Raw genomic sequence first — 27,604 nt, 5'->3', positions numbered from 1 at the left:
GTTTCGAAGGCAGGGGATTTATACAGAGCACATAATTTGCCACAGACAAATACACTGTATTTATTGCAGTTATAATCAGAACAAAATTATAAAGTTTCCATGGTTCCAGAACACAACCAAATAAGCAATTCTAACAGAAGGGACTCTCAGCAGCCAGAGAAACAAACCACAAAAGGAAGTCACAAGTCTGAGGGTTCCCTAAGTAGCCCCACTGAGATCATCCAGAACTGCCCCCACCTCATGCCACGACACACAGGCGCACACATGCACAGGGCAGGTGACCAAGGATAGCAACGTGTGACCCGGACCTAACGGGAGCTGTCAGAAAGGATCCGTAAGTTACTAGAAAGGAAAAACCAAGATTTAAATTTAGGGCCATGACAAACCATAGCTCTGAGGCATTTGAGAGGCAAGAGCAGGAAAGTGACATTTCCCCAAACAGAAGCTCAGCTCCAGTGCAATGATCCCACTCACCATCTGTACCGGGTGTAAAGAAAATGGCCGCCCTCCCCACTGGCTTTGTGACACCAGAAGGAGGGAGCAGGCAGGCTACTGACAGGGATGGCTGGAAGGAGATGCTTCAGGGAAAGAGACTTGTGTCCTAGCCACCACTAAGAACACATCCACTCTATGCACTGGGGAAGAAGAACCTTACCCTTCCTAGGGGAATGATGACCAGGAAGGTCAGGTACACGCCCTTGTGAAAGAAAATGGCCAAGTCCATTCCTGTTCCACCATTACTCAAGTGGATGACAATGACAGAAATGATGAGGCCTATACCTACTTAAGTTTTGCACTCTTTAGTTTTGATCCTTACTTGGAAAGCCTGCGAGGTTCTTCAGGTATTTGCTAATCAGATGTGTGGGAAATGGCATCAGACTATAGTTTCACCTGCACAAAACCCCTCCCCGTTTCCTGCTCCCACAAGGCAGCGCCATTCTGGGCTGGGGCCATGGGCTTTGCAGTATGAAGGACTTCCGCTTGATCCCAGGGTTGCCACATGCTAATTGAGTCTGGTTTGCCCATCTGTAGACTGAAAATAACAACAACACTTACTTCAAGCGCTGTTTTATTTAAGGCAAATGAAATGAAAAATGCTCTGGGAGTGTTTAGCACCGGGACTCCCCATCTGGTCCTCCTTCCTTTTCCTAAGAAGGGCCCTGAATCTTCCCATCCCATTCCCTAGGTTAACCTGGTGCCTCCCAGCTGAGGACACCTGAGCTCCTCGAAATATGCAAAGAACTGTTTCCAGAACTCTGGCTCCTTCCCTCTGCTCCTCTCCCATAATCTCTCTCCATGACACGTTCTGCCCAACCACGTGCTTTCTTGGTCAGGGACAACATAAGCCACCCCAAAGGTTACAATATGTCAAGGGCTCATCGTCCCCCAACCAGCTGCCACCTCGGTGCAGAAACTGGGCAAGGACAGCCATGCTGCCTCTGTCATCATTGGCTTCGTCTGATGGATGAAGAAGCGGAGTCTCTGAGAAATCACACGATTTGTCCAAGGTTACCGGGATAACACACAGGAAAGCTGAAAGGTGACTAATGTCTTCTGAGTCCTGATCAAATGCTCTTGTTATGTAACAAGCCGTCATTTCCCCAGCGGCTGGAGAAGTCCTTGTAGGTATTTGTGGAAATGAATGAAATCAATAAATAAGAATACATGAGGCCGAGCCTCCTGAACAGACAGATGATGGGGATAGTGCACAACCTGGTTTTCTTTTCCTCCCACCTGAGTAAGCGCAGCAGGGCCAGAGGATGAAAGAGTCACTGAGTGACCTCCCTTCTTCCCTAGAGGCAACAGCCACACTCGTAGGCTGCAGGTGAATGAGCTGCTGGCTGGAGGTCTCCACCCCTCCGACCTCTGCTCTTCCCAAGAGGCCCTGATTCAGTCTGGGTCCTGAGAGGGGTGAACGGAGACAAGCCACCTCACCTTTCCCAACTTCCGTGTCTTCCTCTGGAAGACAGGGATAGCACCACTGGCATTTTGGGGCTAGGTACTAAGTGAGAGAAGAGAGGTAAATAAAGCTTTTGGCATGGTGCAGCATCAGTAAACAGTAGCTATTTTATCTTTATTGTTATGTGACTATTATCATGATCAACACTGTTGTTCATGTCATCAAGTTCATCTAAAAGAGCTATCTCCTCAAGATCTCCCACCCTCAAAACTCCCACAGCCTTTGGTGTCTGCTCAGCCGGGAGGGCTTGAGATTTTGCTTCTCTGGGAAGCAACAGCTGGCAGCATCTCCCCCAGTGAATGGCACGGCATGGCTTCCAGGGCTGGGGACCCAGGGAGCACTGTGACATGGCACACAGGCAAGGTTAGAGCCAGAAGCACAGCACCAGCTGATGTTTCAGGGGCCGAGAGATGGCTTCCTAAGTCTCATGGGAGGGAGGGCAATGGGGACGTCAGAAAGGAAGTCAGGAAGCAGGCAGAAAAAAAAGAGGGAAAGAAGAACCAAAATAAGCATGTGAGCCAGGGAAAACACAGGGGTAGCTCTATTTAACCGGAACCATTCACCCAGGATTTCTACACATGGGACTGCTGACACTATGTTTTCTCTCAGCTTCCTGGTGCCTATAAGCATCTGTTACCCTCCCATAAAAAGCTCTTGAGTGGAAGTCAGGAAACTCAGGGTCTAGTCTCTGCTGAGACAATAACCTGACTCCTCCGGTCTCAGTCTTCATGTCTGTAAACACTGCTGGGGGGTCAAGGAGTGGGGACCAGGAGAGGCTAGACTAGTTAGGTTCTAGGCCTCCCCCCCAACTCAAATACACTGTGCCTGCATTAGCCAAAAGAATATTCTACCTCAAAATGGATGTGGTCTCCTCCCCAGGGAAGGGCCTACATCCCACAAAGCTGTCCACAGATGTGACTGTAGTCTCGGAGCAACATCATGGAAGTGAAGTCACATGCTCACCTCCTACAAACTCACGAGGCAAATTTAACTTCCTACCACCACTGGTTTTAATCCATGTGAGATGGCTGTCCGTTTCTCGTGGGCTCAGCAATCTCTCACAGATTTGAAAGGTGAGCAGTCTCTGTCTCCCAAATGGGTGTGTTTCTACTTGGGGATACAAATCACCTGACGCTTGCTCCAAGGCATTTATAAAGAAAGGTAAAAAGAGTGATGATATCAGGATGTCAAATCTATCAACCTTATAGAGCTAATCCTGCTGCCACTCATCTTACCTACCATCACCCCCGCCCCCTCCGATGTCCTTAGCTTTTCATGCCAATCACCTTTGTTCTGGTGGAAACTGTATGTTGAGAGATTCACAAAGTAGTAGCAAGGTCATGGTTCTCAATTTCAAAGAGTTTTCAAGTAGATTAACAAATGGATCAGCTAGCATATTCTACCAGATTGGCCACAGTGACATGGTGGACCAGGGCAAGTGACCCTCAGTGCTGTGGGAACTGAAAGACAGCAAACCCAAGGGTGGAGAAGTCTTCTCAGTGGCCTTACAACTTGGTTCAAGGTTCTGAAGACAAGGAAAGAACAAGGCATGGGGGAGACCAGGAGCAAGGGTAGAGATTAGGAAAGAGGCTTCAAATTCTAACTAGAGCCTATTTTTGTCGTGAGGAGCAAGAAGAAGCTACTGCATTTACTCAAGCAGAGGAGAACACAGTCTGAGTGCCCGGAGAGGAGGCCAGGAAGAACAACGCGACCCTAGCCAGTAGGAGGCATTGGAGAGCCACGTGAGACCTAGATGAGGAGCTACAGAAATGCAGGAACAGAGAGAGGATGAGAGGGTCTGCTCCTGACAGAGCCTGCATATCGCCACCCTTGTAGGCTTCCCATCTCCCTCCTGGTCCCTGCTCGTGAGCATCCAAGTCTTTGACACCTCCTCTGAACCAAAATGGAAGAACACAAAACCAAAAATCTTTACAGCCACTCTCCCTTGATAGCTTCTAATTTTCCATTAGCCCTGCTGGGGAAGGCAAGCAGAAATGCCTTCAGGCTCCCAAAGTCAAACTGTAGCAACAGCCCATATCTCATATTGAACGCACCAACCCTAGTGGTCAACATGCTAATTCCCAGGATGTGGCCACCCTCCTCCTTCTCCCACACCTTCTACAATGTGAGGGCCTTGGTGCCAGTGACCTGAGGGCAGTGGGATACTATCAAGGTCTCCTTCATACCCAGGACCTGGAGAGCTATGCTACTGTCTCTCAGTGTCTCCTGCTTATGATCTCATTCAATAGGAAACCGAGGGACTGACTTCTGGAAGCCATGCAAAGCAGATGAGGCTTTCATAAAGAGATATTCTCCACTGAACCTGGATGCCCACTCAACTCCGAAGTCCCCTCAGATGCATCATCTCATACTGAGACAGAAACATCCAAATCTACACTATTTTTTTAGGGAAAAAAGAAGTATAAATACTGAGAGTAAGCTTTTTTGTTTTTTTTTACTAGGCAAAGAACTTTACTAATCTTGTTTCAAACTTTATTCCCAGGCTTCTTCAGCTTAATTAGCTGCAAAGAATGAATTGTGTATAAGCAAAAAGTGAAAAGAGCTGCAGTGTCCAAGGGGCTTGGGCTTAAAAATATTAGAGATCTAGATTTCATCAGATCCATGAACAAAATTTTTAGAAAGCAGTCATAATATAAAGTAGCAGCTCCCAGTCACTTCTTCAAGCTTTATCTTCTTCACAAGTTGACTCAATTCAGTTGGCTTCATTCTTGGAAGCTTCATCAAAATCCTCCACAAGATCTGGAACTTTATCATCATCATCCTCTCTGGTAGCAAGTGGTGCCTTTCCGTCTACAGATTTTTTAGGCAGAGCTTCAGCCAGCCTTCTTAACCTAGTCAGCACCAAGGTGGTTTAAGATACCGGGGAGCATTTCTGTCAGCTGCTGTGTCTCAGCATGGCCTGTAATGGTGAAGGGGTTCGCTGCCAGGGATGCCTGAACTTTAGGGTTGTTAAAGTGGATCACTGTTCCTTGGTTTGTGAACATATTCACTTCTTCAATACCAGAGATACTGTTTACCCCTAACTTCTTTAAGGACAACTGAAGTTTTTTATCATCTGCCGTAGCTGTTCTATGAACCACCTTCTTCTTTCGGCGAGCAGTTCCTTTCCCACCAATGTGCACTTGTGCTTGTAGTTTTGGCGAGTTTCTCCCAGTTCGTGATAGTTTCCTTCATCTTGTTGGAGCGGAAATGGGACCACGCGGGGGGCTAGGGTTGGCGCTCAGGGGGTCTCGGGTGGACCAGCTGAGATTAAGCGCATACACGTGGGGACGCAAGATGGCAGCTAGAGAGTAAGCTTTTAAAAACTCATTTTTGAAGATACTTTGGAAGTCCTCACTCGAGAGCTTGTAATCATAAAAGATAGCTCTATGGTTTGAGCTTTCACAAGGAAAAGAAGGGCATCTTCTGAAGTACCTAGCAATGTGACCGAGGCCACCAGCAGGCTGGACATTCTACTCCCCAAATAATCGGCTGGAATATAAGCACTGGATCTAACACTTGGTGCTAGGTATTTTTTGCTCATTTACTTGGTTGGGAGTCCATGGAGAAATGGAACCAACTTGGAAACGGTCCATCATTTAGAACAACAGAAATGGAAGCAATATTTTCTCTAACAAAATGTGCAAATCCCACGTGAGACAAGATGCTAGTTTTAAGATTCTATTTCAATGAACAAGGGTTGAGCTTGCCTCAAGAACAAAACGATTTTTTGCGAAACAGCAATTTGAAGTTCATCCTTTTGTCAACAAAATTGCTGTGTAATTTCCAAACTTCTCACAGAGAAGCAATTAGCCAACAAACACATCCGTGAATCATAACACCCTGGGAGGAGGAGAAGAATCCCAGCTCTGTTCTCCACCCTGGAGCACTTCTGTTGTCCTGGTCTGCAGGAGGGAACCTGAACCCCTAGTCTGTGTCTCTGGTCATATCCAGGCCTTCCTCCCTGTGTGCATGGCAGGCATCTGGCAGGCAGATACAGACTGCTGGGGGACATCTGAACTTCCACTGCAGTGGCGGCTAAAAGTGCCGACTCCTAGAGGGCAGGCACCATGCCCAATCCTGCCTCCACACTCCCCAAGGCACAGCCAAGTAGGGGGACCACAACACAGCAAGCATTTTTGCTGCCTAAAGTCAATGAAAGAGCAGACTCAGTCAAGTTCAGACGCTATGCAGAGTTTCATCTTGAAAGCATGAAACACCTCTCAAAAGCTCCAGAGTCCCCAAGTTGGAAGAGAAAAGGGGTCATGGCACAAATAGAATAGGCAGATTTTGTAAAAGGAAAATCCCTTTGTTCCCCTGGGCTTTCAAGCAAGGGGCTTTGACAAGAAGCAACTTGATTCTCCTGAGACTCTCAGGCACCTGTCATCATGAAGCACTTTCTCTTTCTCACAGTATTCTCTGGCTCAGTTTCAGATTCCAGGCTACCTCCTCCCTCATCTCCTTACATGCTTATACAGCCATGGAACTGAGCCAAGCCGCAAAGAAAAAGCAACACAAGAATAAGGAAACTTGGGGCACAGTTTTCCTTCCCACCTCTCTGTGTTCAATGGGCAAGAGGCGAAGACTAGCAGAGACACAAAGACAGGCATGGTGAAGTGGGCCAGATGGGTGCAAAGGTGTATCTAACGAACCTGACACTTTATGAGTTTGAGGGCTCTGCCTTCAAACGTGGTAGTATGAAAGTCACTTCCTTTATCTTTCCAGGGACCGTCTCTTCTCTACTCCAACCCTTCCTTTCACCAACATTTATTGAGTGCCTACAAGCTGCAGGCACTGTAGCCAGGGATAGAAAGTAACGGGGACTAGCAGAAGAGCACAAAACCAGCACAAGACGACACTCCCAAGGGTTATGCTAAACTGAAATAATAAAACCCTCACTGTAGATGAAGGTGAGACACAATTCCGTCTTGAAAAGCATGAATACAAGGCAGCTAAATGCCCTGGGCCGTACTTGGAAAGAGCCTGGGCACATCTCTCAGTGGAGATGTGCCCATCGGCAGCCTCTACATTTAAGTGTTGGTTTACAATCAAGGGCAAATAAAAATAACAGTTTCTTGGACAGCCACATTTACATGAATTTCTGGGTCCCTCTGGCTCCCAGGCTCTCTAAGCCTTCCTCCTTATCAGCGGTCCAAGTGTGCTCACTGTTGGAGGATCACAGATCAGCCCCTGCCTCCAAACGCAGAGTACCCCGAGGCAAGGGCTTTGAATGGTTCATCTCTGTCATTCCCGGGGCTGGACACAAAGCTGGTGTGAAGGTACACATACAGTAAATGGTGAATTGAGGTCTTTTCTCCAGGACTGAGAGTTCCAGAAATAGGAGTTCATTTGTCTGTAGAGATTTTTACATTAGATTACATTTGTTCACCAAGCTACTCCTTCAAGTAAGACAAAAAAGAGTTCCCCAAACTACTCCATCATGTCAGTCCTTAAGGACACAATAAACTCTCATTTCCATTATTTTCCTGTCAAGTCCATCAGGAGGCCACATAGAGACCTCCATGGTGCACCCCTGCTCACCTCTTTGGCCTCATCTCTCTCCCTTCCCCATCCACCGATGTTCGATACGCGAGTGTCTACTGACTGAGTCACTTCTCTGTGCTAGGCATTGGGTAAGCTGCTGGGGATGAAGCAGTGAGCCAGAGATAAATGTGGTTCCTATTCTAAGTTACTCATAGTTTACTGGAGGAAAGAGATACTAATTTAGTAACCCTACAAATAGAAAATTAGACTTTAACTATGGTAAATGCCAAGAATAAAAGGTATGCAGCACGGGTGAGATATGCGACAAGGGGCATGACCAGCCCGAGGGCATGAGGGAAGGCGCTTATGATCTGGAGGATAAGCAGGAGTTCCTAGGCTTGTGTGAAGGGAGGGGGAGCATCAGGGCTCACTCCCACCTCTGCCAGCATCCTTCACACTTCTCGTATACAGCTCAGCCATCAACTCCTCAGGAGGCTCTCCGTAACTTGCCAGGAGAGGTAGGAGGCCCTCCTGTGTGCCCATGTGGGTGCTCTGCACATGCCCACCTTTATTAGGAAGCCACTTACCAACACAAGACTTTCCATTTCCCCTTCTGAAATGGAAAATCTAGGAGGCCAGGAACTTCACCTAATACATTTTTACATCTGCAATGCCCAGAGAGGAACAAGCACCCAGTTCATCCCTGGTGAATGGAAGGAGAGACAGATGAACATACAGACAGATGGACACACTGTTTGTCACTTTCACCCAGCTTTCCTGTTTCTTTCAAACCTGCGTATCGGCACACATCAGTGTCTGGGCAGTCAGTGGCATCTTTGTACTTGGCATCAAGATCCTGTACTTCCCTATCTCCCCGGGGTTCCCAGAAGGCAATGTGAACAAACTGTTATCCTCATCAGTGGGCAGAAGGGCAGAATCATCCCCCAGCCCCAAGAGATTCTGGACTGGAAGAAGCCCAGAGCTACACTCCAAAGCTATTCTGGCACATTTTGAGAACTCTATACATCACTCAATCATCAAATCTTTCGTTCACAAATATTGACTGAGCACTTCCTTTGTGTAGACACTACTCTAGAAACTGAGCAGTCTGCTATGCAGTCTGCTATACAGTCTGGAGGAACAAGTGAAATGAGATCACTGCAGACACAGGTAATCAGTATGAAGAAAGCAGAGAAACAGATTAGAAAGTAACTGAGGGGAAAGCTGGCTCTGTTGTGTGGTGGGTGGTCAAGGAGGGGTTCCCAGAAGAGGGGACCTTTCAGCTAAGACCTGAATGATGAGAAGGAGGAAGTCATGTGAAGTTTTGGTGGAAAGGCATTCAGGCAGAGGGAATGGCATGCACAAAATCCCTGATGCAGGACCAGTTCAGCACGCTACAAGGAGAAATGCACACCAAGGTGATCAGACAGAGCAACGGACAGAGAGGCACGGTAAAATATGGTTAGAATGAGGCCAGGTCATGGCGGGCCTGGGGAGCACAATAAGGATTTGTGACGTTGTTGTACAGGTGACGTGAAGTGCACAGGTGTTTGGATCGCTTGCTCAGCTGCTCTGTGAGGAACCAACCTCAGAGAACACTGATGGAAACAGAGAGGCCAGTGAGGAGGCCAAGTGGGGGCCCACGTGCAAAAAGACGGTAGCACCAGTGTCACGGGATAGCAGTGATGACCCAGAGTGAAATCATGCTACCGTGTGGAGGTAACAGAGAACAAGGCTGGCTAACGGATCAGCTGAAGAGGATGAGAGCAAATGGGGAGACCAAGAGGACTGTTAGGGTTGGGGCCTGAGTCACCAGGTTGAGAGCAGAGTCATAGGAGCCACGAGAGAGATCGTGGGCGATGAGGAGAATCATCTGTTTGGGCCACAGCGAATGGGAGATGCCAATCACGCATCTGAGTGAGCAGATCTTGCAGGCCATCCAAACGTCATTCTGTCAATGCGCCATGCTGCCATGAAACCAGCCAAGGTGAACAGTTCACGTGCTTCGAGTATCGAGAAAGACCGACACTGTTTGGGTTCTGCTACATCTAGGTTCAGATCCACCTCTGTCACTTATAACTGTAGGATCTCAGGCAAGGAACCACCTTTTGGGGATGGTCTGCTCTTCCTCTGCGAAAATGAGAGCAAAACCGATTTACCCCAGGGTCGTGAGGACCGGACTGGATGCGGAGTGGCCAACACCCGGGGCACAGCGGGAGTGGGGCCAGCGGCACACCCCGGCTGCTCGGCCCTGCTCCTGGCAGCCGGGCCTGCCCACCAGTGGGAAGCCGGGTCAAGTCGGCTGCGGCTCTCCATTCTCATCATTAGCTATTATTCTCCCTAGGTTGATGAAAACTTCATGAAGGGAAAAAAGCCTGAGAAATTCCAACGCGATATAGTAATACTGTTTTGAGTGACTGAAATAGCAGGTCAAGAAAAATGACAGCTACAGGGATAAAAATGTGGATCTACAAAACATGCAATCAAGAAAACCTGTGAGCTGTGAAAACCAAGTAACCTCGGGAACCCTTCCTCTCTCCACACAGCCCCAGCTCCAGGCGGTACCAAAGAACACAGGAGGGTGAGGGGTGGGCAGGAGCGAGGGGAGCACCCTCACTGGGAAGGCGGGGTCACCCAGGAGACCAGTTGGGGAAGCTGTCAGCACCAAGAGCCTGTGACAAAAGCACTTTGTTTATGTGATTCAATAATGGGGTGGTGTGGACAGGGCTGCCCCAAGGGGGCCCCGCAACCCGCCCAGTCCTCAGCCTCCCAATGTCTGTAGCAGCCCTTGAACTTGAACTTGCCCTTGAACTTGCTCAGTCACAAGCTATGCTTCTGAGGGGAGGCACTCCACTCTTTCCACTTGTCTGTAATCAAATAGTAGCCACTAACCAAGACAAAACAAAAATATGTTTCCATGACGACCACTTCTGAGCTGGGGGCACTAGGGGGCAATTACTTGGGAGACAGCACCACACAGGGGCAGGGCCAACGGGGTCAGCTGTCATCTAGGGAGACCACGCTCTCCACTACAAGCCACCAGCACCAAGCCACCAACACCGAGATACCCGGATCAGGGCTCTGAGCTGAGCCTAGGCCATCCAATCACAGTTTAGGAAAGAGAGGGTTTTCTGAAGGGGAGGAAGTAATGCAGATGACCCTGTAAGGGAACATTTCAACTACTCAGGAAAAGAGGCTGCTGGTGACACTTGAAAACAAATCATCAATGCAGCACAGTTCTGTTTAAGAAATCCATGAACTGGCCCAGGCCATTATTTATGCTTTTATTTGCCAATTCAAGATTAATAGATCCTTAGACTACAACCATAGTATTTCTTCAAAGTCAAGAAAAAGAAACTTCTTTAAAAATATTTATAATTAAGATCCAATTTCCTTGCCATCTCTAAGTGCATTCCACCCCTCTACCTGATTGACTTTAGTGGTGTTGGATTAGGACTGTCTGGACTTTGCCACTCATCAGGGTGACATTATGGTAAAGGCTGGCTTCTCCTCTTAGGAGCTGAGAGACCACAGCAATGTTAACAGCTGAGGCTCTGTGTCTTCATTATTTCAAGAAGGGGTTTAATACTAGTTCCCACCTGAGAAGATCGGTGAGAGAATTAAGCATGATCTTGTCATGTCATGTGCGGAGCATGGCGAGTGGCACAGGGATGACACACGATGTGGTATGGGCACTGGTTCTGGTGTGGACTGGGAGTGCAAATGGCGGGCCTGGACTACAAGCCCAGGTCAGGGAACACAAAGATGGCCCTTGGAGAGGGGTTCTAGAGTAGGCTCTTGTCTCTGGCTGTGTGATTAGAGGGGCTGCTTTTGCTTAATTCCTTACAGTGGGGGGAGGGCTTTCCAGGAAGGAGCAGACCTAGGCCCAGTTAACTGCTCCCCTGCGTATCTGGCAGACTTAGCTAGGGTCCTATATCCGTTCCCTCCAGCCCAGGAACGGTCAGGCCATGGCCAAAGCTGCTATCACTCAGTCCTCCAATAGGACCCTGTCTCAGAAATACATGAGCGTTGGCGGGGGCGGGGAAACTGGGGCACCAAGAGGCTTCAGAGCTTGTTCAAGGTCACACGGCTAACAGGCTAAACCAGGATGTGAGCCTATACCATCCCGTTCCACTGAACAAGCTCTCAACCAAGATATGGATGTGTCAACACTTCCTCCATCCTCCCATGCAGGGCCTCGCCCTGCCCATGCCTCTACACCTCTCAGCTTGCTGACCTGTGAAACCCTCTGTCTCCATGTCTGTCTTCCCCGGGACCAAGAAACAACCTGGGAGCAGGAGTAGTGTCTGGCCTGGTCTGGTACACATTGGTGTGTGTGATGACTAGAAAAGCTACCTACCCTGCCTGGAAGAAGGCGCCAAGCAGGCCCCAGCAAACTGCGTGGCCTCTCCAACTCTGCGCACTTGGAGGTCTGAGACAGGCATCAGTGAGTGGAGCTCAACGTTTGCAGAGTTAGAACATACGGTAGCCCCTCCTAAGCATGCGGCCCTCAGAGGCACCATCTTCCTTGTTCCCCTGTCACCTACCCGACTAACGGCTTTGTCATATCAGTCACAGCGACCATGTCAAACATGTCAGTTGTTCCCCTCACCTGCACTCACCACTGGTTCTTGTCACTTAGGCATTTATATACTTTGCATAGTTTCTTCTTGCCATGTGGCGAACCTTAACCATCCCTCTGGCCCAAGCAGACTTTCCCTGAAAGGCCACCAGGGCGGCAGGCCCCGCAGACCACCCTAGGAGACCTGCCCTCTGCCATCTCAGCCACCCCCACAGTTGCCCTTCTGGCTACTGCTCAATCTCCCAAGACCTGTGCTTCTCCAAGAAGGGCAGAAGGACAATGCCAACAAATGACAACTGGGCTCTGAACCCAAAGGGATGTTACAATCTCGGACACACGTCAACTACAGAGAATTCTCCAGGAAAGAAGAATCCAGAGTGACTGAGTGTTCACAGTAACTCGCATCTTTTTCTTTCAATGTTTTACTGGCACCACCTTTGAGAAGTGTCAACTCTATTTTTGGACATTACTCAGCCTTGATGAGGCTACAAAGTGGTGGAGGATAGCAGCATCAAAAAAGAGGAACGTGGAAATTCACGGTGCAGAAGTAGAAGAACGTGCTAAGTTCAAGACATACTCTACAGCTCTGATCACCTTTTTCTAAAACTTTCTAAACAGCTGCATTGCAGGTACAGTTGGCATACAATACACTATATATATTTAAGGTGTCCAAATTTGATGAGCTGTGATAAATACACATACATACACACTCACGAAACCATCACTGTAATCAGGATAATTAACACATCCATCATCCCTAAAAGGTTCTTCCTGCCCCCGTGGAACCCTGCCCTCCTATTCCTCCCCCCTCCCCCACCACATGAAACCATGGATCTGCTCTCTGTCACTAGAGATGAGCTGTGTTTTCTGAAGTTTTATATTAATGTCATCAAATAGTACATCCTTTTTTTTTGTCTGGCTGTCATGCAGCCTAATTATTGTAATATTCATTCTTGTTGTTACATGGGCCAGCAGCATATTCCTTTTTATTTCTGGATGGCATTGCATTGTAGAGATGTATCCCATTTGTTCATCTATTTGCTTGATGGATATTTGGGTTATTTGTGATTTCTGGCTGTTAGAAATAAAGCTGCCATGAGCACGTGTGAACAGCTATTTCCACGCACATGTGCTTCCATTTTCTCGGGTGGAGACCTATAATCAGAACAGCTAGATCATATAGTACTTTAAGAAACTTCCAAACTGTTTTCCAGAATGGCTACACCATTTTACATTCCCACCAGCAACACAGAAGAGTACTGGTTCCTACATACCTTTGCCAGCACTTGCACCGATCGGTCTTTGTTAAAAAAAAAAAAAAAAAAAAAAAAAGCTTATATATTTATTTTGAGGCGGGGAGGGCCAGAGAGAGAGGGAGAGAGAGACTCCCCAGCAGATTCCATGCTGCCAGCTCAGAGCCTGATTCAGGGCTCCATCTCAAGAACCATGAGATCATGACCTGAGCCAAAACCAAGAGTCGGACACTTAACCGACTGAGCAACCCAGACATACCTGATCAGTCTTTTTAATATGAGACATTCTGGTGTTCTGGTATCTCACTGTGGTTGTAATTTGCATTTCCTCAAGGACAATAATATGGAGCATCTTTTATTTGCTTATTTACCATCCACATATCTTCTTTGATGAAATGCCTGCTCACATCTTTTGCCCATTTTTATTAGGTTGTCTACGTTTTTTTTTTTTTTTTTTTTTTTTAGAGAACTCTTTATATATGCTGGATGCAAGTCCTATATGAGTTACATGATTTTCAAATGTTTTATACTAGGCTGTGGCTGCATTTTTCATTCTCTTAACAGTGTCTTCTGAAGGCAGAAGTGAAAACTATCCATTTTATGTTTTATGGCCACATGCTTCTGGTGCTGTATCTAAGAAATATTTGCCTAATCCAAGGCACAAAGATTCTTCTAACTTTTTCCTAGAAGTTTTATAGTTTTAAATTTTGTATTTAAGTCTATGACATATATATTTTTAAAGTTTTACAGATTTATATCCTTGGCTATCCCTAAACTTGTCCTGCAAACATAACTTCCTTCCTTTTACTGATACTCATTCACTTTATGTGTTCAACACTGATGATAAGGTTAGCAGGAGATATTTTATTCCCTCAAAGAACATACTTTTCTTTTTTTTGGCAAATTATCATAAAGCAAGCCCTCTATGCTCTTCACAGGATACCTCTTTAAAAATGTGGGTTTTCCTTACTCAACTGCAATGCTACTACCCTAATTCCCACTTCCTTATCAATTTTCCTGAGAGTCCCCAAAGCATCTTTCTCTTTTACATTTCTCCTGGCTTGTTTCCCTTTGGGTGCAACGAGTATTCACAAAACATTTGGCAGTTATGTGTCCCACTCTGCCTTTTTCCATGGGGAAAGTGGGTCCCCGAAAACCTCACACTCCAAATTTGTCTGTTTGCATCTGTGGGGCCTCCTTTCCCTCCTGTACATTCTGTAAGTGGAACATGGCATCATAGGCTTGACTAGAATTAAGTTCAATAAAAATACTTCACATACCCGTGAGGCACCACAGGACACCAGAAGACAAACAATGCCAGTTGCCCATTTCAGTGACTCTCTGATTCATCTGATGGCTCAGGAGTTAATAGCCTGAGGTTCAAGGGTGCCTGGATGACTCCGTCGGGTAAGCATCCGATTCTTGATTTCAGCTCGTCATGGTCTCAGAGTTAAGTGACAGCGCAAAGCCTGCTTGGGATTCTCTCTCTCTCTCTCTCTCTCTCTCTCTTCTCTCTCTGCCTCTCCCTCTCCCTTCCCACCCCTCTCTCAATAAGTAAATAAACATTTTATTTAAAAATACCCTAAAGTTCATTATCAGCCTTTTGACTAATGGTTTCATCCATGCTTGATCACTGCCCATATCAGCTGTATCATTAGGGGCTGAAAAATGGTGATTTCCTTGTTCTGTTATTGCTTGTGCATTTATTAGCTATACTTCTTCTGCAAAGAATTTTCCTCTATTGAATAGAGATTTAGAGTTATCCTGAAATATGATTTGTACAGAAATAATACGTGTTTAGCTAGGTGTTTTTAATTACGAAATTTAGAATAAGGAGCTGGAGCCGTGGTTTCTTTCTCATGGTTTTCATGTGTTCTCGTCATAAAAATGTACTTTTAATGATTATATTTCTCCCTTTCAGAGCCAGTGTTTTTTGATTACATGTAACTCATTGCTTAAGTTTTACATTGTCATTTTTAAAAATTTAAACATTTTGAACATCTGTACTGATTTTACATGAAAATCCAACTTTCAAGTTCTTGGGGGTCGAATTCTACTGTTTGTGGTCTGTGCTCCCTCTTGCTCATGGTGGCTTACTTCATTCTATGTTTTTAAGAACTATGAGTCATGTGTGACGGGGTTTTGAGGGAATGCTGTGAAGCTTGAGCTGATGGCTCAGCCCTCCAGAGAGGATTTACGTCTACAGGAATGTCAGTGCATTCCCAAACAGGACTACTTGAAGTCAATTAATCAGCTTGAAAATTTCCATACCATGCCAGGAGTATCAGTTGGAACCACATACTCAGGTCGCCATTCACACAATACGCCACAGGACAGCTTAACAGCTGCTCTCAGATCTAACTGATTTGTGCCTGTGTCTTATGTTAGTCATTATATGTTTGGTGTACCACCTGTGCTCTGTAGGAATGAATGCGGGTTCTTCCTTAAGAAGTTTTACCGGTGATCTTTTCTTTTGCAAACCAGAATCAGGCTGAAGTTGACAAGTGTTATCTTAGAAGAAATATCTGACCAACAGGCAGAATTTTTTTTTTCAATAAAGCCCACCTTTTAATTCAGGGTGAACTCACTGAAGGTTTTGGACTTACGCGTGGGGTGTCACCTCGAATTTCCCAACTTGTAAAGACATAAAGCATTGTCTCTAGTCTGCAAGTTAGCTGTTACCCCTAAAACCTCTTGGTCAGATGGGCTACCTTCCACCGCCCCTGCCCCAGGGCACCCAAGGCAGTGGTTGGTATCCCCTCTGGTTTTCCTTCTCCCCACCTCCCAACCAGGGATTTCCCTTACATCTTGCAAACTCAGCTATTTAAAAGGGTATTCTACTGAGGGGCTCTGTATTACAGTTCTCAGACTCTCTAGCTCATCATGTGGCGAGACACACACTCAACTGTGAACAGTTCCAAGGGGGTGCAATAAATGTGCCAGCACAAGTATACTACCTTGTGCTGTTGGAGCTCAGAGGAAAGAAATGACCTCGCTTAGCAGGAAGGGCTCACAGACACTTCACTGAGATGCTTAGTCTAAGCCTCACAGGTGAAATGTCAGGAATATAGTTATTCCTTTTTTGGTGGAGGTGGATGTGGATAAGAGAGAGTCAAGCCATTCTACCCTGTCATGTACATTAAAAGACCGAAAGTAACAAACAAAAAAGGGGATGCATCCTCTCTACGCCACCTCTGTCTTGCTTTGTTTGATAGCAGGAAATTGTATTCTATGCGGATGTGCTCTCAAGAGGGGCCAGAGGGTCTAGAGATCTTCCAGGAGGAAATATGAAGCTAACATGAGAGATGAACCATCATATGAGCATCCCATCCATGCTGATACAGGATAACATCTTTTGACCTCCCTCCGAGGAGAGAAGAAAGCAAAGAAAACCTTATAATGTACTCCACCTGATCACTCTGGTCAGCGTCCCCATGTTCCCATAGCACCTGGTCCCTCTCATCTGGACACCACTGGACAGGCAGCCTTCAAGGAGGTGCAGATTTCAAAGCGGTCCTCAGTATCTTTAGATGAGAACTTTGGAAAGGTGCTCTCTTAGACACAAGGTCTTCCCTGACGCTGAGGTCTGCTGTTCTGAGCATGTTCCCGGATGGAACCCAGCATCTCAGGAAAACCACCCTTGATGACAGGATGAGGCATTTCGGTCCCATGCAATCATATGTAAACATGCAAAACTGTTCCATTGGTTTCAGAAAGGGGAAAGTCCCAACAACTTGCTTTGGTAAAAGTGAGGGCATCATTAAAGCCATTCCTCTTGACAGGCAGTTATGGCATCAATTCATGGTCAACCCTAACCCACCTCATTCCCTCATGACATAAAGGTCCTAGTCCAAGGCTTAGATAACAAGACTCTACGAGCACTTCCCAAATCTGGGGCTCAAATGTTCTCTTGGAAAAGGTTGTGAAGAAGTCTGACTGTACTCACTAGAGCAGCATGCCAACAAAGAATATTTTGTTTGCTTTTTTTTTCTTAAAGAAAAAGAAAAGCAATATGATCATGAACTTAATTAAAGTTGTTGTGCAATGATTTAATTAGATTTATAGAACTGTGCAAATTCATCCTGGCCAGGGACCTTTCTGTCTTCTAAAGAAGGGTTGGCAGAGATCTCATGTGCTTTGCAATTTTACCTAATCCTTAATTTCATCTCCTGATGGGGTGAGGATGAACATAATTGTGTTCAGGTAATTGCTTTATCAAACGGTTTAATTGTGCATTCAACAGAACTGACAACAAGAAGGTTATTCTTCCTAATGTGTTTTTAACAAAAGCACTAACTAATTACATGGCATCCTATTCAGGGCATTTGAGAAGAAGAAATGAATACCTATTCTTCCAATCTTGGTTAAATGCATGTTTGCATATAGAACATAGAAATAAGTAGTGAAATAATTAGCTGAATTGCTTCCTTCTGCTGTAACTTCATAACTAATCTGCATGTTGAAGTAGTCTGTGTAAATTCAGTGGATGCATTTTCACCACGGACGGTGTTTGAACATCTGCGCTTCCCGAAAATGTCACAATAACCATTTTGCCTGAAAGTTTATCCTCAGGAGCCAAAAAGCCAGTGTTATCTTGGCATGTTCTAAGAAGAAATAAATGCTTCATATAACTGAGGACAGATGTGCCACATGATCAGAAGGAAGTATCAAAACATTAGGCCAAATGTTTGAAAAGAATTCTGAATTAAAATAATGCTGGATCTACTCTATTTTCGATGAACTCTCTCTTTAACCAGATAACTAACATTCTGGTATAGACTTGGCTTCTGTGCCCGTCTATGCCTGTCATTCATAGAAACACAGAATGCTTTAATATATCCTTACAGGCTCAAGCTAGTGTCATTTAGCTGAAGCCTTTAATGAGATTACTATATCTGACATTTTAAGAGGTGATTATGTAGCACACTGCCCTCCCAGTGTACTAGTAAATAATCTTGTCAGTCCAGTAAATAATCTTGCCCTCCCTCTCCTCCAGTAAAAAATACTACCCTTGATTATAGTGAATTGTAGGGAGGAAGAGGGTCATGTGGCATGGTATTTGATTAAGGGACAGACACAGGATTCTTCAGAAAGAGCCAGGTGGGATCCTTCCCTGGGGTTGAAGCATAGACACTGGTAAATTTCTCTTGAGCTTCTAGGCTGGGAGGAAATGAATCTGGGGCTGTCAAAATCCCTACTTTCTGCCAAGGGGAGAAAGCCTCTTTGCAGAATGAAGCCAAGCAGAGAGAGACAAAGAGAGACAGAAGGAAATGCAATGTCGACAGCACAGCATTTCCTCTTCTTTCTCTGAGCTCTGCCTACCCCAGTATACTTTCTAGCCTTATATGGCAATAAATCTTCATTTTGAGAGTAAGCTAAGTTTGAGTTATGTTTCTGTCACACGAAATCAAAAGCATCCTGATGACACAGCTGGTATTTTACATTACTTTTCAGATGGCTCTGCACTTAGGAAAGTAAAGACTGATGTGAGAGGTGGACCCGTGTTCTAGTATCTGCCCTCCTGCTTACGAGCTATGTTGCCCTTGGAAACGTTGCAGGGCTTCGATGTACTCGTCATTAATTTGGGACTAATAAAAGTATTACCTCATAGGTCTGTTGTAGGAATTAGATGGAAAGCTAGAGGAAATACAATACGATGGCACTCAGCACAAGGTCAGAGTACCTATTGCTATGTATTAATTACTAAATTAGTAATTAAGTGCTATTGTTTCGATGTTGTTCTTGTCATTACTGTGATTTAAAATATTACTACAACAGAGACTGACAGGTAACCCCAATATCCACGCTATTCCTCTAATTATGTGAATCTCAAATTTTAGCTAGGCATATAGCCGTCCACAATAAAAACTACATTTCACAGACTCCTTCGCAGCGTCATGGAGCCTTGTGATTAAGCTGTGTCCAAGACGATGTGAGCAGAAGTGACACTGGTGACTTCTGGATTGTGCCTCCTTCCTTTTCTCCTTCCTTCTGGCTGGGCACAGCAGCCACCTTGGACCCAGGCGCAGAAGCTCAACAACTACATTGGCTGAGAAAGACAGGACGATGAGCTGAAAGGACGCTGGTCAGTGACCCTCCCTGGGCTGCTTGCCTTTGGGATGTTTGCATGAGAGAGAAATAAAACTACCTCTGTTTAAGCCTCTGTTTCATTTGGATTTTTGTTGGAGCAGCCAGAACGTACATCCTAACTAACACCCAATCAGTATTTTACATATTATTTGTACTTGCTCCTTCCAAAACCCCATGAAGGAGAAAAGGGAAGAATAACAAGCCTAGGGCAAGACTTCTATTTAACCCAAGAGTCGAGGGTTTTTGCACCCTGAATTCCAGCTCTCAGTCTAAATGATATTTGGCTACTCCTGATGGAGGAAAGGAGGTTGAAAATGAACAAGACCTGAGTGGAAAAGCAAAGGTGGGCCACCTGTGATGGGATGTGAGTCCCCAAATCTCAGAAGGTTTAACATATAAAACTGCTTAAAGTTGGTTAGATCCACGGAGTATACCTGCAAAGTCATAAACCCTGTTTTGCTGGCTTTTCCTAAGCAACAGAAAATCAAAATAACAAAACCTACCACATGCCTCCCTCCCCAGATCACTGGTGTCCACGTGGTCCACGGGTGCACTGCTGCTTTCTCCCCCTGCTACCTAGAGCACAAGGGGATGGCGTCGGGATTGTTCCTATTTCTTGACCCTCCACAGGGCTGCCAGATGGGCACATCCAATGGCTTCCCTAATTGCCCTTAGTCCTCTCATCCTTGGGTCATTACCACTGCCACCGTGTTCCAATCCCCTGATGCACAAAACATAGAAACGCAAGCCCTCCACCTTTTGCTTCCCATCACGTGATGTTCTGGTTAGCCAGAAGCAATGCCCTCACCAAGGAGACACTTGCAAGTGAAGACAACTCCCACCCAGCGGGTTCTATGGCAGCAGGGTTATCCAAAAATATCCCCCAAAATATGGACACCCTCCATTCTGTTGAAAAGCAAAGAAGAGGAGCTATACATAAAAATGTCCCATGCCGGTCACAGTCACAGGGCCACAAAAGCCTGGGGGAGACTGGGAAGAGACACTAAGTTTAATGCTATCTTGCAAAGTCTTACAACCTCCACCCTGGATTGCTCTCACCCTTCAGAACAGTCTGTGCATAGGAAATGCCGGCCAACCGAGACTCTATTTGCCAAAAACTTCAAACGTGACCTTTACTTGGTAGCAATTGTTGGAAACTATTAAGATGACTCTGAAAATAATATAATCCGCAGCGACAATATGTTGAAAGAAATGCCAACCCTGTAAAGCAAGCTCTCTCTCGCCGTCCCTTGCGAGCGCACATTCAGAACAGAAGAGAAACGTTTTCCTCCACAGCAGCTCTTGACTCTGCATCTCTCTTCTGTGTCTAGACATAAATGAGCCATTTGCTAATTGTTTAACAGTGATTAAGGAAGTAAACGTTCTGGAGAGGGGGGTGGGAGCAGAAGGGTGTCTGACTGCTTGTTTTCCAATTACCAACAGTCAGGTTCATGGGGGAGAACAGAGTTGGCTCTCAGGGCCACCCAGTTTCATTCGGGGAGCCTTCTCCTCAAGGTCAGGCCAAGGACCAGTGGCTTCTGGTGGGGACATGAGCAGTCCTAGCACTGACATCTGAGCTTTGGTCAGATGGGTCCAGACTGAGGGGACTCCACGAAGTCCTATTAAAAGAGGCCTGCCTACCAGAAACAGGACGTGCAGCAATGGGGCCCTCCTCCCTTCTGAGCTGCCAGGAACCTCAGAGCCACTACATTTTCCCAAACAGCTCTCCCCTCCAGAGGGAGGAAAGCTGAGCTTGCCCACTTGAAGCCCAGGCTGCCGGACTGTGGTCAGCAGTGGCTGTGCCCCTCTGCACACAGGCAAAATTAAAAGTTGGCAGGCAGGACCCCAATAAGCTCTAATCTTTCCACATGGATGCCAGGAGAGGAAGCAAAGGGGTTCACAGATGACGGGTTCCCAGCTGGCCAAGGCTGACTCCACGAAGCTGTTGGCAGGAGGATTTCCAAGTCTCATCAGGACTAGGATGGTGAAGAAGGCCTTTGGCCGAGCTCAGAGCTGAAATGACTCCCTTGTGTCTGAAATTCACATGGTCACTGAGACAAATTCTGACTCCCTGAACGCCTCTGTCGACTGTTTTCTGCCCATCTCTGCAACCATTATACACTTCCGGGCCTCACTCATACCAGCAGTCTCCTCGTGGCTACCCTGCCTCCAGTCCTGCCCCCAACCATGTCTACTTAGTAGCCAGTGCAAGTGAATTCAAAACCAGAAACCCTTAATAGGATCCCTAGTGCTGTTAGGGCAAAGTCCAGCCCCCTCCCATGGCCTTCAAAGTCCCTACAGAAATGGCCCCTTATTACTTTTCCAGCCTCATTTCTGCAGCTAGTTAACTCCCTGTCCCCAGATCACATGTGACCAGCCATACCAATGGTCACAAGCTCCTTCAAGGGGACATGCTGTCCTTCATCTTACTCTTCAACCCACTCTCTCCTCAGATGGATGTGCTGTGCTCCATGCCACTTTGGCTCTGGTTGATTCCTTCCAGCCTTAAGATCTCCACGGAATCATCACTTCCTCTACCAAAACCATTCACACCTCCCAACTGATGGTGGTAGCCCTGCTTTGTGTCCTGCAGCACTCAATGCCCTTCATCTGAATATCTGTTCTGATAAAGGGAGATTGCTTTTCAATTTGCCTACCTTTAAGTCCCATGAAAAGTGAGGCTTTGTCTGCTTTGCCTTTTGTCATAGCCACAGCAAGTAGGACAACGCACGATACACGGTAAGGAAGAAAATAAAAATTTACGGAGTTTCTGGACTGGTTCAGTTTTTCTGGCCAGGATAACAGGACATCAAGAGTAGTAAGATGACTAGGGCGATCCTCACTGCCTCAAACCCAAGTCAAGGGGCAGGGTCTACATCATACTTTCAAAGCAGCTGCAGGGTTGGCCTTCAATTGATCTATCCCCACCGGTGGTTTTTTATTCCTTCTCTTTTATGGATACAGAGTATGAATAAACATTTATTGCCATGCTACACCTTATATCCTTTCAGCTCAAGACTTGGTGCGTTTTTGTCCACTTTACCTTTGGTCACAAAACTCTGAGTTGGTTGCTGATGCCAGGTCACTAGGAGCTCTGCCAAGACAGGAGCTTCTAAGCACTTCCCTCAAGTTCTAGGATCCTCACACTGTTCTGGGTATAGAAGCAGGAGAGTTTATGTGATATCACCTGAAGACAACTACCCAGCATCCAGAACAGAGCTGATATACAGGCTCCTTCTTCCTCCTGCTCCTGACAGTGTGCCCCACAGCCTTCAGATCCATCCCAAAGAGAGCAAACGCCTCCCCCTGGAGGACTGTCATCATTTCTTATGGGGTGGGGGTTTCCCTGATGATGATGGGGACAAGGGCTGCAAGATGTTTGCCAACACTTATTTTTGTGAATTTGACTTACGATATCAAATCCTTCCTATTAATCATGCTTCAGGGTCTCATCAGTTCTTGTTTTCTGAACCCAATGACTACCCACCCCCCCCGCAAAAGGTGGCAACTCTGAGGGATGGAGTTCATGAATAGTTAACTCATTCACTCTTATTAACTGACCATCTACTTGTGGTCCCCCAACAGCTTTGTCTATAGGACTAAAATGTCCTCTTAAACCTCCATGAAAAGGTGGTCATGTATTTGGGGGCAATTATTAAAACACTTCTAGTAGTAAACCACCCGACTGAAATATCCCCTTGGAAGGATGCCTCACTGAATGGGTTTTAAAAGTATCCGTGGGCTCAGAGATCTAGAACAGTCAACACACAGTTACTGACTGACTACCATGTGATCTGTTTCTTTAGGGAAAAGATGTCACCTCTCTAGAAGTTCATATAAGGTAGAAAAGTAGGAGACTAATGTCAAAGACTAATACCTACACCATTTTCCATACCAATGTTACCCCTCCCTGACTCCCTTCCTTTTTTTAACTTCAAATAGAAGTGGGTGATTGTAGGGGGCAACTGGGAGGCTCGGTTGGTTAAGCACCTGATTCTTGGTTGTGGCTCAGGTCATGATCTCACGGTTTGTGGGTTCGAACCCCACATCAGGCTCTACACTAACAGTGTGGAGCCTGCTTGGGATTCTCTCTCTTCCTCTCTCTCTGCCCCTCTCCTGCTCATCCTCTCTCTCGCTCTCAAAATAAATAAATAAACTTAAATTTATAAAAAGAAGTGGGTGATTATAGATATCAAGGCAGGAAACCTTGGGTGTCAAACTCTGCCACTGTCCTTGGCTCTGTGGGCCTCAGTATACTGCATATGGAGAATGGGGAAAAGGATACTACAGTTTCTAATAAGAATGCTTTAGGTCTCTTTGTTTGCTTTAGGAATAGATAGCTGAGCAGGTCTGGGAAACTGAGGGCTGTGTTTAAGCTGGGGCTGCAATTCCAGGACACTGGACCAAGAGCAGGCTGAGGCCAGTGAAAGCTTTGAGGGCCCAGCAGTATCCGGAAGGCACTCTTTTTTTGAAGAATCAGGAGTCATTGCAAAGGACTCTTCCAAATCCCGTCCTGCCTCTTAGACAAGCGATTTATCAGTATCGGTGGCTAGGCAGCCTTCTACAACAAAAGGCAACTTTCCTGCCCGGACTGCAGGGGGGCCAAAACCAGCAAGCATTTCCAGAGACATTCCCGGGGCAACTGACAGCACTTCAAGCCACGGCTGACAGGTTACTACTGCTCCTTGTAGCTCGGGGGTCATGGGGAGCTGGCATTTGAAGCTCCTTTTGCAAATGAGAGGCAGAGGTGAGATGGCAGGTTTTTGCTGGAGTTTGATGTGCAATATGCCACTTGCCCCAACAGCCCCGATCCTCCACTGACATTTCGTGGCCCATCTCCAATCTCAGGCTTGAGGATCAGACAGTTTATTCCAGAGCTGGAGGGAATCATTTAAACCACACTAACTAGATCTTCACAAAGACAGAATCATTTTCAGGAGCCTCTGACTCTCTGCCAGAGCCCCGGGCTGGGTGTTTAGCTAAGCAATTTGGCCCAGGGTGGGGACAGCTTATTTTTCTTAATCACTAAGCTCTCTGAAATCCAACCCCTCAAATCCCAGATGGGTTACAAAGACCAGCCTCTTGCTATTCCTTCTTAGCCAGAGTCCTTGGAGGCTCCCCTCCTGCCCATGACACTCAATGAGCACCCGGTATGCACTGCGTTCTGTCCCTGGTGAAGGTGGTGACAGGCACCGCTTCTGAGTCTAGAGCCTGACATTCTTAAGGCAGACACAGAGAAGAAGGCGGTTATAGTAACCAGCGTCCCCCAAGCCCGGCCTTGCTGGACCATCGGCTCACCTTCCAGCTTTGGCTACAGGTCTCCTCTTGGACTGCTCTCTCACCCTCCCGCCCCCCTCTCCCCTCACTGTGACAGTCACACAGGCATCTTTTTCTTCTTTAAACACACCAGCCTGCCTTGGAGCCTTGGTCTATGCGATTTTCTCCATTTAGAACATACATTCTACCCTCCACTCTCCATTTAAAGGACACCTCCTCAGAAAGGCCTTCCCTTACCATCCCCTACAAATCAAGCCTCCCTCTCTCTCTCTCTCCCTCTCCCTCTCGCTCCCCCTCCCCCTCTGTGAAATGACATATGTATTTGTTTGGTTATTTATTTCTGTCTCCCCTACCAGACTGTAACCTCCAAGTGAGCTGGAATGGTGTCTGTCCCGTTGCCCACCGCCACGTCCTGCGCAGGGCCTAGAACAACTAGCAGTGTTCAAAACGTAGGTGGTGAACAAGTGCACGAGTGAGCTTTTCTTTAAGAAATGACTATGGGAGTAGGAAGGCAGCTGACTCTGGAAGGCTTTGCTAGTAACTAGAGTGGGTCTGGGTTTAGTTTTAGTGGCAAGAGGAAAGCTGCCCAATCGTTTTAAGAGGGCGAGACGCACAAACAGGCCTTTATTACAGAATCATCCCCACCTCTCTGTCATGCAGAAATGGACTTTGGAGGCAAGGCAAAAGCAGACTGGAGGTAAAAAGATGTATTAGGAGATGTCTATAAAAACTGAAGTCTTCACTACCTAGTGTGGTCCACTGACCACCAGCATGGACATCTCTTGGGAAGTTGTTAGAAATGCAGATCTCAGGCCCCGCACAAGACTTCCTATATCACAACCAGCTCCAGACAACCCTTCACATACTGAGAAGCTGGGCTTTGGGTGGAAGACAGTCCTGGCCTGATCTGCCTTTGGGGAGTGGGAGATAGGACTGATTCATCAGTGCCCCCCCCCCAACACCCCACCAAAATCCACAACTGTAGACATGTGCAGGGTGCCAGAAGCAAGCCCTGTGACTACAAACTATCTCAAACTGATTCCATCAGAGGTCAGGGACAGTAGGGGAAGGGGCAAGGGTAGGTATGCTGAGCCAAGTGGGCTCTTTAACCAGGATGTACTGACTGTGACCCTGGGCAGAAAAGCTCTAATTCCCAGGGCAGGTCTGAGGTTGAGGATGTAAGGATTCTTGACTCTGGCTGTGAAGATGGGTGAACTTTTTGTATTCCCACAGTAAGTTTCCCGAGCATCTGGCACAGAGTGTGGCACATAAAAAGGGCCCAAATGATACTTGTTGAAAGAACAAACAAGCCGTCAAATAGTAAGGATGATATCGAGGTCCTAAAGCAGATTACATGGACCTGCATATAAGCAAGACCTACCTTCTGGCTTCCTGTTTAGCTATGCATATTCCCTTTAGTTAGAAAAATGTGAGAATCTAAAAGAATAAAACTCTGCTTTCAGCGAACGAAAAATATATGGTCTGTGCAAAGAGAATCCGCAGGAACGCACGGCATTGCCTCGCAATAACCCAAATCAGCTTCTGGGGACAGTAGGCAATGAGGGCCCTCCCAGGCCTGGGGGGATCTCCACAAGGGTAGATGGTGAGGGGATCACAGGAACAGAAGCTGTCAGCTGTGTGTGCAGAGGGCGAGGGACCGAGAGGGATCTAGCAGAAAGGCCCAAGCTCAAGAGCTGTAGGCGGTGTGGCCACAAGTGCCCAAGGTGTGGGTGACAGTCACTCTCTTTAGACCCAGAATCCATCCCCAAGTGAGCCTCATACAGACAACAGGAGGAGAGAGAAAAGGGCTGGAGCTCCAGCTGCAGGAGATGGGCAGACAGGAGCTACAGCAAACTCCAGAGACACCCATCAGCTGAGCTCTATGACTCACATCTTTGGAACAGCTTGCTACCTCACCTTCTCCAGGAAGCCTGCCTAGACTGACTTCAGGATCACAGGCCATTCTCACAATGATCCTTTTCCCATAGTTCTTGATCACTCCAGTTACATGGGAGGTAGGTAACATTTTTATCTGGTCTCTTTGGCTCGAGAGTTTATTCACATGGCAGCTTCTTGAGGGCAAGGCCCAAAGCCCAATAAAACTAGGGATTCACAGGCCTTACTTTTGGCACACAGACTTGTCAGAACAGGCAGGCGTGGGATATTCTGGATGACAGAAAAGACAACAGAGATGACTGACCTTGGAAGTGTAGGTGTGGCCATCAGAGCCGCAGACCATGGCTGACTGTGCGGCGGGGCAGGGCTTGCACTTCACCAAATTCGAAGGTCCAACCCAGTGTTTGTGGGCCACGTTTCCCTTCTTTTGCCTAAGGATGGAAAAAGAGGGGATAAATTCACTGAAGATCCGGTTCCCATGGGTCTCACTTGCAAGGTACCCGGACAAAGGCCAACCGAATAAACGAAAGCGGTGGTCAAACAGTCCGGCACAACCTGGAGGCCTTTGCTGGTGTTCCCGTTTGAACCAACGTGCTGACAAGGGCAAGAGATTCTGTTCCAAAAGCCCAGGTTCAACCCACCAGACATACCAAGGACAACAATGTGGCCATTAAAAATAATGGAAAACATGACTTGGTTACATGAAAAGACATTCACAACACATTGAAAGAAACAAAGAGGGAGTGGCCCCATTAGCTCACTGAGACCCCAGTACAGCGTGTGGCACATCATGGATGACCCAGAAACAGCACCCCAGAGCTTCACAGTCCTCCGGGGCTGATGGAGAGCCTTCCCAGCTGGGTAACACACAGACAAGTCAGAGAGCAGTTTAGATAGAAACACATCTCCAAACGCAAGCAAATGACTTTATCGCAGCAGTGGAAAACGATCTCTGGATACATTTTGAAGCAATTTTGGTCCAGCTTCCAATTTGCCATTCTATAGAGGCTCTGATGTGATGTCACTTTCAACTGCTAAAATAATCAGAATTCTACTCTTCCA

General features: G+C 46.7%; 1 protein-coding gene and 1 pseudogene across 1 annotated transcript in view; both read right to left on the bottom strand.

Moving 5' to 3' along the window:
- Nucleotides 1-27,604, bottom strand: part of SPOCK1 (SPARC (osteonectin), cwcv and kazal like domains proteoglycan 1) — a 516,896-nt gene that overhangs the window by 108,017 nt on the left and 381,275 nt on the right. Inside the window, exon 5 of the mRNA XM_019424249.2 lies at nt 26,847-26,973. Coding sequence (XP_019279794.1) covers nt 26,847-26,973 — 127 coding nt within the window. The remainder of the gene's footprint in view (nt 1-26,846; nt 26,974-27,604) is intronic.
- Nucleotides 4,440-5,353, bottom strand: LOC109252105 (transcription factor BTF3-like; annotated as a pseudogene).

The sequence above is a fragment of the Panthera pardus genome, unplaced genomic scaffold (genome assembly GCF_024362965.1).
Source record: "Panthera pardus isolate Hobbes unplaced genomic scaffold, ASM2436296v1 HiC_scaffold_2, whole genome shotgun sequence".
In the NCBI taxonomy this organism is placed as follows: Eukaryota; Metazoa; Chordata; class Mammalia; order Carnivora; family Felidae; genus Panthera; species Panthera pardus.
This window is presented reverse-complemented; position numbering and strand designations above follow the sequence as displayed.